A 13,594-nucleotide genomic window follows, 5' to 3' on the forward strand; every position below is an offset into this window, starting at 1 on the left:
GCAACAGATCCTGGCCGAGAGCCGGATCCTGGCTGAGAGCCGTGAGCTGGGTGGGGTGGGGGTTGTGGGGGATGTGGGGTGGTGGGTGTATTTAATGGGGTTGGGATCGTAGGTGGGGTTTGGGGAAGATCTGAGTATGGGGCAGCTCAGGATTGGGCACTAGTGGCCCAGTGGTCTGATCACAAGGTGTGCTCTGATTGGGTGGTAGGAATCATGCGATTATGGGGAAATACCTGGTGGGGAAACTGAAACTTATTTCTCAAGATGGTGGGAGCTGCCTAAAATGGTGTTTGTCTGGTTCTCTCAGAGGAGAGAGTGATTGGTGAGATTGCACCTACTGTGCACAATGCGAGGGTGTTCAGCATGGCTCCTGGGTCCCCTTTATGTAGGTGAAGGGTTCAACAACAACTTGAACTTTACTTTAGAAATGAAAACATTGTTTTTTTTTTTTTTTTTGAGACGGAGCCTCAAGCTATCCCCCTGGGTAGAGTGCCGTGGCATTACAGCTCACAGCAACCTCCAACTCCTGGGCTCAAGCGAGTCTCCTGCCTCAGCCTCCCAAGTAGCTGGGACCACAGGCGCCCGCCACAACGCCTGGCCATTTTTTGGTTGCAGCTGTCATTGTTGTTTGGTGGGCCCGGGCTGGGGATTCGAACCTGCCACATTAGGTGTATGTGGCTGGTGCCTTAGGCACTTGAGCCACAGGCGCCAAGCCAGAAATGAAAACATTGTAATCTAAACATTTGTGCCCTCATAGCTATCTGAAAAAAAAAGCAGGAGGTAGGGATGTATTTATATGATAAACTGATCAGATTTTTATAGTTATAAATCACAAAATGTAGTTTTACTTATTCTTTTCTTTATTTTTTGAGACAGAGCCTCAAGCTGTCACCCTGGGTAGAATGTCGTGGCATCACAGCTCACAGCAACCTCCAACTCCTGGGCTCAAGCAATTCTCCTGTCTCTGCTTCCCAAGTAGCTGGGATTACAGGCACCCGCCACAATGTCTGGCTATTCTTTGGTTGCAGCCATTATTGTTGTTTGGCGGGCCCAGGCTGGATTCGAACCCACCAGCTCAGGTGTATGTGGCTGGTACCTTAGCTGCTTGAGCCATAGGCACCAAGCTGAATAACTTATTCTTTTTAAAATTATAAGCATAAAATTCTGAGGAAGAATGCTAGTGATATGTGGCATTTATAAGCTGGTTATATGGGATCTTTGAACTGTAATTTGTATAATTTCTTATCAAACCAGGGCCTATTACAATGCCGGACACAAAGTAGGTACCCATTAAATGTTTACTGAAAGAAAGTATGAATCAAAACAAATACATTAAAACCAAAATAAGGCTCGGCACCTGTAGCTCAGTGAGTAGGGTGCCAGCCACATACACTGAGTCTGGCAGGTTCAAGCCCGTCCCAGGCCTGCTAAACATAACAACTGCAACCAAAAAATAGCTGGGCATTGTGGCAGGCACCTATAGTCCCAGTTACTTGGGAGGCTGAGGCAAGAGAATCACTTAAGCCCAAGAGTTTGAGGTTGCTGTGAGCTGTGACACCACGGAACTCTATGCAGAGTGACAGCTTGAGACTCTGTATCAACAACAACAACAAAAAACAAAAAGAGAAAACAACAAAAAGAACCTAAACCAATACTCTCTCCTATCACAAACTGAAATTGGCTTCTTTTTCCCAGTTGTTCCAGGCACAATGCCCAGTGCATTTAAGGAATTCACAAGATCTGTGGTCCAGGAGATGGATTCTGGAGGGGATATGATTCCTGTCAGAAGCATCAGTGATGCTGATAGATTCCACTGTTTCTGGTTGGTGAGGAAGAAAAGAACTTTCCTGGGAAGTCGGTACTACAAGACAGACCTTACTTTGGCTGACATACTGGAGGGAGAGGAGGGTGAAAGTCTGTCTGATGAACTGGATTCTGCATGCCAAGGTCAGTATAAGGTGAATGAGAGATGGCCACTGGGAGGCCTTGCCCACTGTACTGCATCTCCTTCTCAATTCCCCATTGTCACAATCCAGGTCAACCATCAACAAAGAAACCGTGGGCTTGGTGCCTGTAGCTCAAGCAGCTAAGGTGCCAGCCAATACACCAGAGTTGTCTGGTTTGAATCTAGCCCGGGTCTGCCAAACAACAATTACAACTGCAACCAAAAAATGTGGCAGGTGTCTATAGTCTCAGCTACTTGGGAGGCTGAGGCAAGAGAATTGCTGAAGCCCAGGAGTTGGAGGTTGCTGTGAGCTGTGATGCCATGGCACTCTACCCAAGGTGACAGCTTGGGGCTCTGTCTCAAAAAGCATATAAACAAACAAAAAACCCCCAAAGAAACTGTGGAACAGGTCCCCACACCCTAATTTATGAAATGCACAAAAGAGCTGCATAGGGGGAGGTGAAGGGAGGAAGTGGAGATTTATTTATATTGGAAATGATTCCTAGTTTTCCTTTCCCATTTTTTCTCTTTATAAATAATGTGCTTTTAAATTAGCTGAGCTTGGCTCGGCGCCTATAGCTCAACCGGCTAAGGCGCCAGCCACGTACACCTAAGGTGGCGGGTTCGAATCCCCAGCCCGGACCCACCAAACAACAATGACGGCTGCAACCAAAAAATGGCCGGGCGTTGTGGCAGGCGCCTGTGGTCCCAGCTACTTGGGAGGCAGAGGCAGGAGACTCGCTTGAGCCCAGGAGTTGGAGGTTGCTGTGAGTTGTAATGCCACGGTACTCTACCCAGGGGGACAGCTTGAGGCTCTGTCTCAAAATAAATAAATAAATAAATAAATTAGCTGAGCTCTTCTCAAGTGTTTATGTGTTTATCATCTAAATGGGCATATAAATGGAGGCAGTTTCCTTAATGGTTAGGAAAGGATACAGACTTTAAAGCTAGAGACACCTGGTTTTAAAGCCTGCCTCTTACCAGCTGAATGACATCTGGACAAGTTGCTTTACCTCTGTAAGTTGCAGTTTCCTCATCTGTCAACTCTAGAAGACTCTTGTAAGAATCCAATAAGAATAAGTTGCATAAATTATTTATCATGGTGCCTGGCATAAAAGGAGCACTCAATAAAAGTAAGCTCCGATCATTCTGGTGGTGGCTGCAGGATTATTATCCTTTCTTATTTTCTGGATACATGACTGAAAGGAAGTGGCTAAGGAGCAGAAATCCCTAAGGGCTTGAAGGGATTTTTAGAAGAGTCAATTAATCACTCCCTCTGCCTCTGATCTCAGTATTCCTGGGGTTTGTGGGGTATGTTTCAGAAGACCCAGGATAAGTATTGAACCCTCTCTTGGAGACCTTATTTGGTGAAATGTGGTGAGGCGTATTCACCATATTTCATAATGTAAAAAAAATCCATAATATTAGAAGTGGTCAGAAGTGTCATGGCTTAGACCTCTCTGATACAGCCCGTTTCTTTTGACTGGGTCTCATACTGAGAGATGGTAGATAGTTCTAACAGTACCTCTGAACAGTTTCAGAGTCCCTGCCATGTGCCACACACTGCTGTTAAGTGACAAGAGCAGGATCCAGATTACTTGGAGGTGGTGGGTATTTCCACAAGAGGGGTTTAGTAAGAGACTAAAGGAGAAATTTCAAGTTAGTATTTTTCAAAGATTCTAAAAGCAGTTCTCCAAAAATGTTTGCCAAATGATCAAATTCACTGAATAAAGAAAAATACTTTAATCAGGGACTAGGAGTTTTGTCATGATCATATTACTCTTCAGGGACTCTCTCTAAATCTAGAGAAAGTTTTGACTAAGTCAGTCAGCTTCCTTGAAGGAAAAGCCTATCTGTTTGTGTATAAAAATTCAGAGGCAGAGGTGAAATCAAACTTGAAATGAAAATCCTTACAATAAAGTTAGTTGAATTTGAATTGATTTTCAGCAACTTGATCTGCTCCCTTTTCAAATGTGTTTTTTTTTTTTTTTTTTTTTTTTTTTGAGACAGTCTCACTCTGTCACCCTGGGTAGAGTGCAGATGGTATCATCATAGCTCATGGCAACCTCATATTCTTGGCTCAAGTGATCCTCCTGCCTCAGCCTCCTGAGTAGCTGGGACTACAGGCACCTGCATGCCTGCTTAGTTTTTCTATTTTTATTTATATATTTATTTATTTTGACACAGAGTCTCACTATGTCTCCCTTGGTAGAGTGCTGTGGTGTCATAGCTCACAGCAACCTCCAACTCTTGGGCTTTGAAATTCTCTTGCCTCAGCTTCCCAAGTAGCTGGGACTACAGGTGCCCACCACAACACCTGGCTACTTTTTGATTATAGTTGTCAATATTGTTTGGCAGGCCCGGGCTGGGTTTGACCCCACCAGCTCCAGTGTATGTGGCTGGCGCCCTAGCTGCTGAGCTATAGGTGCTGAGCCAGTTTTTCCATTTTTAATAAAGATAGGATCTCGCTCTTGCTCAGGCTGGTCTCAACCCCCTGATCTCAAGCAATCTACCTGCCTTGGCCTCCCAGAGTGCTAGGATTACAGGCATGAGGCACCTTCCCCAGTCATTCAAATGTATTCTTTACTTTTTAACTATGTAGTGCTGATGGTGTGGTTAAAGTGTGCATAGGTTTTTTTTTTTTTTAAATTAAAGTCCATACTTTATTCATATTATCTTAGTGCTTAATGTCCTTTTTCTATTCCAGAGTCCCGTCCAGGACACTACATTATGTTTTTGTCATGTCTCCTTAGGCTTCTCTTGGCTGTGAGAGTTTCTTAGACTTTCCTTGTCTTTGATGACCTTGGTGGTTGTGAGCAGTACAGTCGGGCATATTGTATTTCCTTCTATAGGAATCTGTCTGACTTTTCCCCATGGGGTTCTGGGTCTTGGGGAGGAAGACCACAGAAGTGAAATGCCATTCTTATCGCTTCATATTAAGGGGACATGCTATCAACCTGACTCACCACCACTGTCCATGCTGACCTCGATCACTTGGCTGAGGTGACATTTGTCAGGTTCCTCCACTGCAAAACTAGTCTTTCCCCCCCCTTTTCTATACAGTATTCTTTGTGTATGTAGTTTTTCTTTTTCTTTTTTCTCTCTCTCTTTTTTTTTGTAGAGACAGAGTCTCACTTTATCACCCTTGGTAGAGTGTTGTGGCGTCACACAGCTCACAGCAACCTCCAACTCTTGGGCTTAGGGCTTAAGTGATTCTCTTGCCTCAGCCTCCCAAGTAGCCAGGACTACAGGTGCCTGACACAACGCCCGGCTATTTTTTTTGTTGCAGTTTGGCCGGGGCTGGGTTTGAACTTGCCATCCTCAGTATATGGGGCCAGTGCCCTGCTCACAGAGCCACAGGTGCCGCCCTTCTTTTCTCTCTTTTACACTTCTCAAGAAAGAAGTGGGCCCTAAGATTTTAGTATCACACGTACAGTGCTGGTTTCAGGCACTATTTCCAATTCTGCCATGTTTCTACCAGTTTCAAAATGGATTTTTCTCTGGAAATCTAGACTGCCTCCAAAATCTAGCAGTAGGAGCTCTGGGTCCTCTTTCCACTCACGCTTGGGAGGTCTGAGAGAAAGACACTGGCCCCTTCTGCACACCCACACGCCTTCCACTAACCCCAGGCAGCAGTGACTCAGAATCAAGCCCCTTATTAGTGTCTGATCTGTCAGGCAGTGTCCATGTGAGTGGGCGGCTTTGCAGGATTGCCTTGTTTTACACCTGCCTGATTCATATGAACAGTGGACACTTTCTGTTTCCCCCATAGAAAGTGTTCAAATCATGGGGGCTCTTACTACTTTTGCTTTACTTTCCCTCGCCTCATTTTGGCCTCTCGAATAGTTAAATAGGACTACCTCCTAATTATGGGACACTTAGCGTGAGTGCCAGGCATTTTTAACTATATTATTTTATTTAATTTTCCTAAGCATAGGAAGTAGGCACTACTAATATTCTCCTTCAATAGATGAAGAAACAAATTAAAAAAGGTTCAGTGACTCACCCAAGGTCATTTGGTAACAAGGAGGAGGAGGGGGTTCAAGTCCGAGAAGGTGTGAGCCCATGATGACTCTGCCTCTGGTAAAGCGCTTCCTCTGAAGGCAGGGGGATGGTGGCCCGGATTCTAGGATAGGGCTGCTCTAAGCGGGGTTTTCCGAGACAGATCTTTTGGGTCAGCTTCAGTGTGAACTTTTATTTACCCTTCACTTCCAAGGTCAAAAGTCTAAGTTCCAAATGGAGGACCATGTGGACTCAAAGAGAAAGCTGACCGTGAAATGGAAAGGAATAGAAATCGAAGGCAGCTTCCAGGTGTCTCATAAGTGGAAAACCGAGCTTCTGAAGAACCAGATATCCCAGCAATATCTGAATACTCTTCAGAACAGGTGAGACTGGAGTTGTGAATTAGTGGGGAGGGAGAAGGGGGAAGGTCCATCTCGGGCACCAGGGGACCTAAGAGTGGGGGCGCCAGCTCCCTAGTGCAGCCTCTCACTCCCGCGCCTTTGCTCAAACCTGCCTCTTCTCTCCCTTCAGGAAGGCTTCTCCTTCTTCCAGAGCAGCCTCCAGGAAACCCTCTGATACCCCCAATTCGCTCACATCCCTGCTACCCTCCAGGGAGATTAATTACTCTCAATTGGACAAACCTGCTGGTTTTAAGATCTTACTCTCCTCTGCTCTCCTATACTGAGTTGCCTAGATCAGCATTCTGTGCTTGTGTCATTCTGCCTTGAGGGGACATCCGTGGTTTCCATGTCTTTCTTCTCCACTGGACTGGGAGTGACTCGTGACAAGGGACTGACTTTACCAACCTCTGTACTGACCCCAGCACGCAGTGAAATCAAAGCACCCCTCTTAGAGCTTTTCCTGTGTAGAGAGTGCCACCACTCCACCCCATCGAGGTGGCATGAATCAAATACTAGGGGGATTCTGACAGCCAGAGGACATGGTGCTTCCAACTTAAGGGAGCATCCCTGGCTGTCCCCTCAGCAATGGTTTTATTGTTGGTGCTGGTGTTCCTCAGCCAGGACTGTTGGGGACTGACGGATGGCTCAGGGAAGGTGTTCCACATTTCTCCCAGGCTAGCTCTCCTTGAGTGGGGTGGGTACTTTTTCTTTCTCTTTTTGAATTAAAAACTTGAGCTTATGGTAAGATTTTACTGGTTCCTTGAACTACCCCTCCCCACTGCAGTATTGCTGGGGAGAAGCCTTCTAAGGCAGCTCAGTTTTTTCTAGAAATCCTAGCATTCTGGGGGGCCAAGGCAGGTCGGTTGCTTGAGTTTGGAAGTTTGAGACCAGCCTGAGCAAGAGCAAAACCCCATCTCTACTAAGAGTATAAAAACTAGCTGGGCATTGTGGTGGGTGCCTGTAATCCCAGCTATTCAGGAGGCTGAGGCAAGGGGATTGCTTGCGCCCAAGAGACTGAGGTTACCGTGAGCTATGATGATGCCTACTCACTTACCTAAGGCAATGGAGTGAGACTCTGTCTCAAAAAGAAAGAAAAGGAATAGAATGCCTGTTGTTTCTCGGGTGAGGGTGTTGGTGTCTGTATATGGGTAGGAGAAACTTATCAGAGAAAGACATGGATGTCTTCCCATGAGATCTTTTAGTTGCAAATAGCAGAAACTCCATCATACTGTATTAAGTTATGAAATGAATTTCATTATGGAATCAGATGCCTCATGAACCCAGGGGCAGGCCATGCGGCTTGGACCAGAGCAAGGAGCTGGCGCCCTTTGTCAGAGAAGGGAGTGTTTTGGGCTCAGCAATTCCTATCGCAATATCATGGGAAGGGCTCATACTTTGGAGTTACATAAACTAAGATTTGAATCCTAGCTGTACATTTACTATGTGACTTTGGACCATTCACAACCTGTCATTTTTCATCCATGAAAAATGGATGTAATTCTGCCTACCTCCTAGGATTATGGTGAGGGTGAAACAGAATGGTGTGTGAAGTATCTCAGTGCTGGCACGTTGTAATCATCCATAAATGCTAGTGAGTTCTCTTCCCACTCTTCACCCTTCTCCCCAGGGTAAACTGCGATGGGGCGCTGAAACTGGTTTACGGAGAGGGGAAGGTGTCACTGGGAGGTGGGTCCCTGTGAGCTGACCTCCCATCTCTTCTGAACAGGAAGCTGAAAAGGGGACTGCCCCCTTCATTTCAATCAATTCGTGCAACAAGGGCAGACTTGTATCTGGTAACGGAAACTCTGGAGACAACAAAGAAGCAACTCCTGACAAACCCTAAAAAGCAATATAAACTTCAGAGTCAGATCTTTCAGGGCAGTATCGACTATGAACATAACGAACAGCTAATGATCCTGGGAGGCAGGGATTGTGGGCCAACCAGCCAGCGTTGGCCACTTCCTGTAGGTCAAGGGGATGTCAGCCCAAACTCGAGACTGGCAGTTCTCAACCCGTGGGTCGCGACCCCTGCATATCAGATACGATTCATAACAGTAGCAAAATTACAGTTATAAAGTGGCAACAGAAATAATTTTATGGTTGGGGGTCACCAGAACATGAGGAACTGTATTAAAGGGTCGCGGTGTTAGGAAGGCTGAGAACCACTGCTCTAGACTCTTCAGCTCTTCCTTCAGACCTCTCTAAGCAGCCATGGCTGCTCCTTGGCCTTCCTGCCCCAGGAAGGGTGAGTGGCATCACTCCATCTGGCCTCACTACTCTCTACTGGGTAGTCTCTTTTCATTTTTTTCAGAGCACTTCCCAAGGTTCATAATTCCACAGGTGTATTTTCTTGTTCATTGTCTGCCTTTCTTTCTAGAAGGCAAGAGGTCAGGGGCACAGTACCTAGAACAAAGCGAGGCTCAGTAAACATTCCTTGACTGAACAGTGGCAACATGTGTTTTGGTCTCAGATGTGGGTTCAAATTTCAGCTCTGCCACTGTTCTTAACTGTGAGATTGACTCATCTACTAACCACTAGTCTCTCAGAGTCTCAGATTTCTTCTCTGTAAAAAGGGGATACAAGTTTTTACCTCAGAGGATTATTTGGGAGATCAGGCAAGATACCATGTAAAGGGACCAGGCATGGTGGCTCACACCTGTAATCCTAGTGCTCTGGGAGGCCAAAGTGGGTAGATTGCCTGAGCTCACAGGTTTGAGACCAGCCTGAGCCAGAGTGAGATCTGGTCTCCAAAAATAGCCCGGCATTGTGGCGGGCACCTATAGTCCCAGCTACTCAGGGGGCTGAGGCAAGAGAATCACTTGAGCCCAAGAATTTGAGGTTGCTATGAGCTGTGATGCTACAGCACTCTACCGAGGGTGCCCAAGTGAGACCCTTGTCTCCAAAATATAAAACCATGTGAAGTGTTTGGGGATCTATCAATGTAAGCTCCTTTTTCCTAGAATCTAGGGAAAGTGACCATCCCCCCCAAGTCGGTTGTGGGCTATCGAGTAAAGCAGCTCGTTTTTCCCAACACGGAGAGGATGAGTAAGCAAGGCCTGGTGGGAGCAAGATGGGGAGCCCTGAGCACATGAGTGGGGTGGAGGTGGATTCAGGAAGGCTCCGTGTCAGCCTAGGGTGGGTGGCTGGTGGCTGGTGAGCTTGGCTGGGGGTGGGGTGGGCTCCAGGGAAGAGGGTTCAGGGCTGGGAAGAAGGATGAAGCTCCATACTTCAACCTGGGGACCTGGACCTGGCTGAGCCAGGATATGCCTCACCATGGCACCAGCCTTTCCCTGGAGGGGTTAATTCTATTTCATAGTTGCCTTTTTTTTTTTTTTCCTTTGGTTGAGGACAGAAAAAGGGAAACTGCAGAAAGAAAACTGGTCTAATAACTTCTTTCTGTCTTTCTGTCTCTCTCATCTCTGTGCTGGTTTAGGTGTTTACTTCGGGGACAAAACAAAATCCTTTCCAGAAGGTGAGTGAGCTGTGGATCCTCCCCTTTATCATTTCAGAATGGCCAGGATACTATTTTTAAAAAGAGCATGACAGGTGACCTGGAAGTATGGAGTCGTTAGGGCTAAGAATATGGTAGGATGCACCCAGATGTGGGAACCATGGTAAGGGCAGGAGAAAAATCTGCCTGCTGGAGCAGGAATCTGGATTAAATGTTGGACTAGAGTTTCCCGGCTGTTCCCAAAGCAAAGACAACTCTGTCCTGCTTTGTGCCGGGCAGTCTGCTGGATCCTGGCTCCCAGCCTTGACTGAAGGCTGGTTGGCCCAGGAGGCACAATTGAATTACCTGGCCAGTTCTGACATGACAGCACTGGCTGTGACACAAGGACTAGTCTGGAGTTGGATGGTGTTAGGGTCTCAGGGTTCCACTCTGCTACTCATTAGCTTTACACCTCCCCAGTCAGTTTTCCTGATTTTAAAATAAAGGGGTTAGACTAGAAGGTCCTTGTGATTCTGAATGTGGCTTCTTCTGGAATTTCTATGTTTTTCCCTGGATCTCAGCAGGGTTACACTGCCTAAGAGGCATTGGGAAGAGATGGAGAGAGGTCTAACCAAATTTGCTGGGTGACCGAGTATATGTCGTATTCTCTCTGGGCTTTGGTTTCTTCTTGGGTTGTCTGGGCATAATCCTTTGGCTGCCTGTCATTGAGGAGAGGGGAAGGGGCCTGTCAGTTTAGAGTTTTTCAATTTATATGCAAAAATGAGGATGCAGGCTCTCTGGCATGGGCAGTAAGGGCTCAGAGTGCAAAATAAAAATTTCCATCACTGCAAAGAAAATGTCTATGGAGGGGCTAGAGGTGACCTGAAGACTCTCTGAAATAATTCTTCCTCTCTTCGCAGAGAAGGATGGTGGTTTATCCTGTTTAGGTAAGAATGGTTACCAAGTATATTCAGGGTGGCTGCACCCTTCCACCCTTGAGCCCACCTGGCTTAGGACTACTAAGTGCTCCGGTGGGGTCAGCTGAGTGAGTATGGACGGGGGGCAATGCCCAGCAGGCTTCAACTTTAGTCTGGAGGTTGTGTCTGTCCTCTAAACATGGTGGTTCTCCTTGGTTGTAAATTGACATCACCTAGAAACTTTATTCATTTATTGATTTTAGAGATTGGGGGGGTCTATGCTTCCCAGGCTAGTCTTGAATCCAGGGCTCAAGTAATCCTCCTGCTTTGGCCTCTGGAGCAGTTGGGACTCTGGGTGCATACCACTGTGCCCACCAAGGGCACTTTAAACCTAGTGACATCTGAGTCCTTTCTCCAGAAATTCTGACTGAATTGGTCTGGGGTGAGGCCTGGACATTGGATGTGTAATAACTTCCCAGGTGGTTCCCACGCAGTCAAGGTTGGGAACTCCAGTTTTCACTTTCTCTAAACCCTCATTACTCCTAGTGTGGCCTGAGGATTCCATTTTGAATGGCAAGGACAAAATAACCAAGTTCTGTTTCTTTCCTGGAGGTGGAGAAGAATTTGGAGTTGGGACTCCATTGGGGATGAGTGGGGAGATGGAAGTGGGGTCCATGGGAAGCAATGATGGCAGATGTCTGGGAAGAAGGGTGCTTCATTTTAATAGGAAAAGTTTGGAAGAAGGAAAGACACAGAGAGGTGGTCTCCAGAGGATAGATAGGCAGACAAATAATGGAGCCTTAGGAATAAAGCCTTTTTTTTTTTTTTTTTGAGCCTCAAGCTATCCCCCTGGGCAGAGTGCCGTGGCTTCACAGCTCACAGTAGCCTCCAACTCCTGGGCTCAAGCGAGTCTCCTGCCTCCACCTCCCAAGTAGTTGGGACCACAGGTGCCCGCCACAATGCCCGGCTATTTTTTGGTTGCAGCCGTCATTGTTGTTTGGCGGGCCTGGGCTGGATTCGAACCCGCCACCTTAGGTGTATGTGGCTGGCACCTTAGCCACTTGAGCCACAGGCACCGAGCCAGGAATAGAGCCTTTTGGGCTGGGTAGGCCAGGTTCTTAATTGCTGCCTCTACAGGAAGGTCCTTGGAGTCAGACGATTCCACAAAGCCCTTGCATTTGGAGGATCCCAGCAACATAAAGGAGAGGGTGGAAGACATGGTGAGCGGTCTCCATGATCTGACTGAGGTGGAGCAAAAAGAGGTGCTAAGCTCCCTAATGCAGTGCCTCAGCGAGGATGGGCATCTGGAGGATCTACAGGAAAGAGTAAGGGACCCTGAGACGGGGTGGGGACAGTCAGCTCAATGAGGGTAACCTGCCAGGGAGATGCGTGCTGAGCTTCCCCATCTCCCCACCCCAGGTGTTTGAGACCCTGGTCTCTGGTGAGCTGCAGATGGAAGGCTCATCAGGGCCTCTGCTAAGCAGCCTTTTTAATACTGCTGGGATCTTGTTGAAAGCGCCTGCCGAAACCATTCTGGACCTCCTGGATGCCTTGATAGGTAAGGAAGGGTTTGGCTACAAGGCGTAGGAAGAGCTGAGCAGAGAGGCCTGTGGAGAATCAAATCTCAGGACGGGGGTACACACTGCCCTGTATCCTGTCAGGGATGTTCCCTCTTGTTTCAGATACTACTCATTTCCCTCAGGCCAGGCATTGAGGGGTGCTCCCCCCCCACCCCCCTGCAGGCCAGGAGGGAGGAGAACAGGAGCCACAGCAGGAGCCCGTTTTAGAATAACTCTCATCTAGCACTCCCAGGGGCTCTCTGGAACCTTCTGATGATGCAGTGTCTTGGGCCTGATCTGCTACTGAAGCCCTGTCCCACCACGTGTCTCTCCTTTCTGCCAACCACCTTCTCTTTTTTTTTTGCCCCCAGAGCTACCTGAGGAGAAGCAGTTTGTGGTGGAGGCCCTGAAGAAAAGGATCCTGCCTCAGTTGAAGGATCAGGTGAGACAGCCTGGGCTGAGGACCACGGTAACAGTGGAAGTGAGTGCCTACGTTCTGAAGGGATCCAGAAGTCCCACGACACAGTCCCTTCTTACTCCATAGTTCTTTGCCAGCTCACATCCATGTGGCTGGTTTGTGACAATTCCCTGGATGCACCATTGCCAGGATAATCTGAGTGGATTCTTTAGGCTCTGCTGCTTGCCTATGGGGTGGAAAGTGGTTAGTCCCAAAATGCTAGCTGGTATGACCTTGAGTGTCAGTGTGGATTCATTAGGAGTGCTTGCCATTATGCTGAGAGCGTATGAGGCTTTCCATGCTATGTAAGAAAGAGTGCCATGATGGATGAGTACATCTCCCTGTGGGCTCAGGACTGTGGCCAAATATTTGCCATTTGTGGTATATCATTATTCACCGCGTTCACAGGCTGGTGGATTTCCTTCCTTCCAGGTGGAGCAGATCTTCAATAATCAGGCCAGCAATCCTCATGACATGAGCTGGGACACGGAGGCATCAGACTTGTGTGCTCTCTATGTTGCTGTCTCCATTCTGCTGCAGCTGTCTAAGGAGCACACCTCTGTCTCTTCCTAATCACAAAAGGCCTAACCATTTTCCCCACAGGCTTCTGCATTTTTCCCTCCCCATCTTCAGCCCATCCTCAGCCCATCCTCATGGCTACTACCATCACTACCATCTTTCATCAGCAGGAACTCTTTAATACAAGCCTCTGACCATCCTTTGATACTTCTCATTCTCTATATGTTAATGTTCAAAATCAGCCTAGATTTTATGCTTGAACTTCTGATTAAAAGTTGAAGATTGAGGCTCGGCACCTATAGCTCAACCGGCTAAGGCGCCAGCCACGTACACCTAAGGTAGCGGGTTCGAATCCCCAGCCCGG

General features: G+C 47.4%; 1 protein-coding gene across 1 annotated transcript; it reads left to right on the top strand.

Moving 5' to 3' along the window:
• Positions 1–1,709: 1,709 nt before the first annotated feature.
• GSDMB (gasdermin B) lies at positions 1,710–13,444 on the top strand. The gene is made up of 9 exons (XM_012802907.1): positions 1,710–1,947; positions 6,162–6,330; positions 8,075–8,312; positions 9,309–9,393; positions 9,782–9,820; positions 11,833–12,020; positions 12,115–12,253; positions 12,626–12,723; positions 13,144–13,444. The coding sequence occupies exons 1-9, from the start codon at positions 1,710–1,712 to the stop codon at positions 13,282–13,284; spliced, it is 1,335 nt and encodes a 444-aa protein (XP_012658361.1). The 3' UTR covers positions 13,285–13,444.
• Positions 13,445–13,594: the final 150 nt, after the last annotated feature.

The sequence above is a fragment of the Otolemur garnettii genome, unplaced genomic scaffold, assembly GCF_000181295.1.
Source record: "Otolemur garnettii isolate 467f Iridium unplaced genomic scaffold, OtoGar3 scaffold00018, whole genome shotgun sequence".
NCBI classification, from domain to species: Eukaryota; Metazoa; Chordata; class Mammalia; order Primates; family Galagidae; genus Otolemur; species Otolemur garnettii.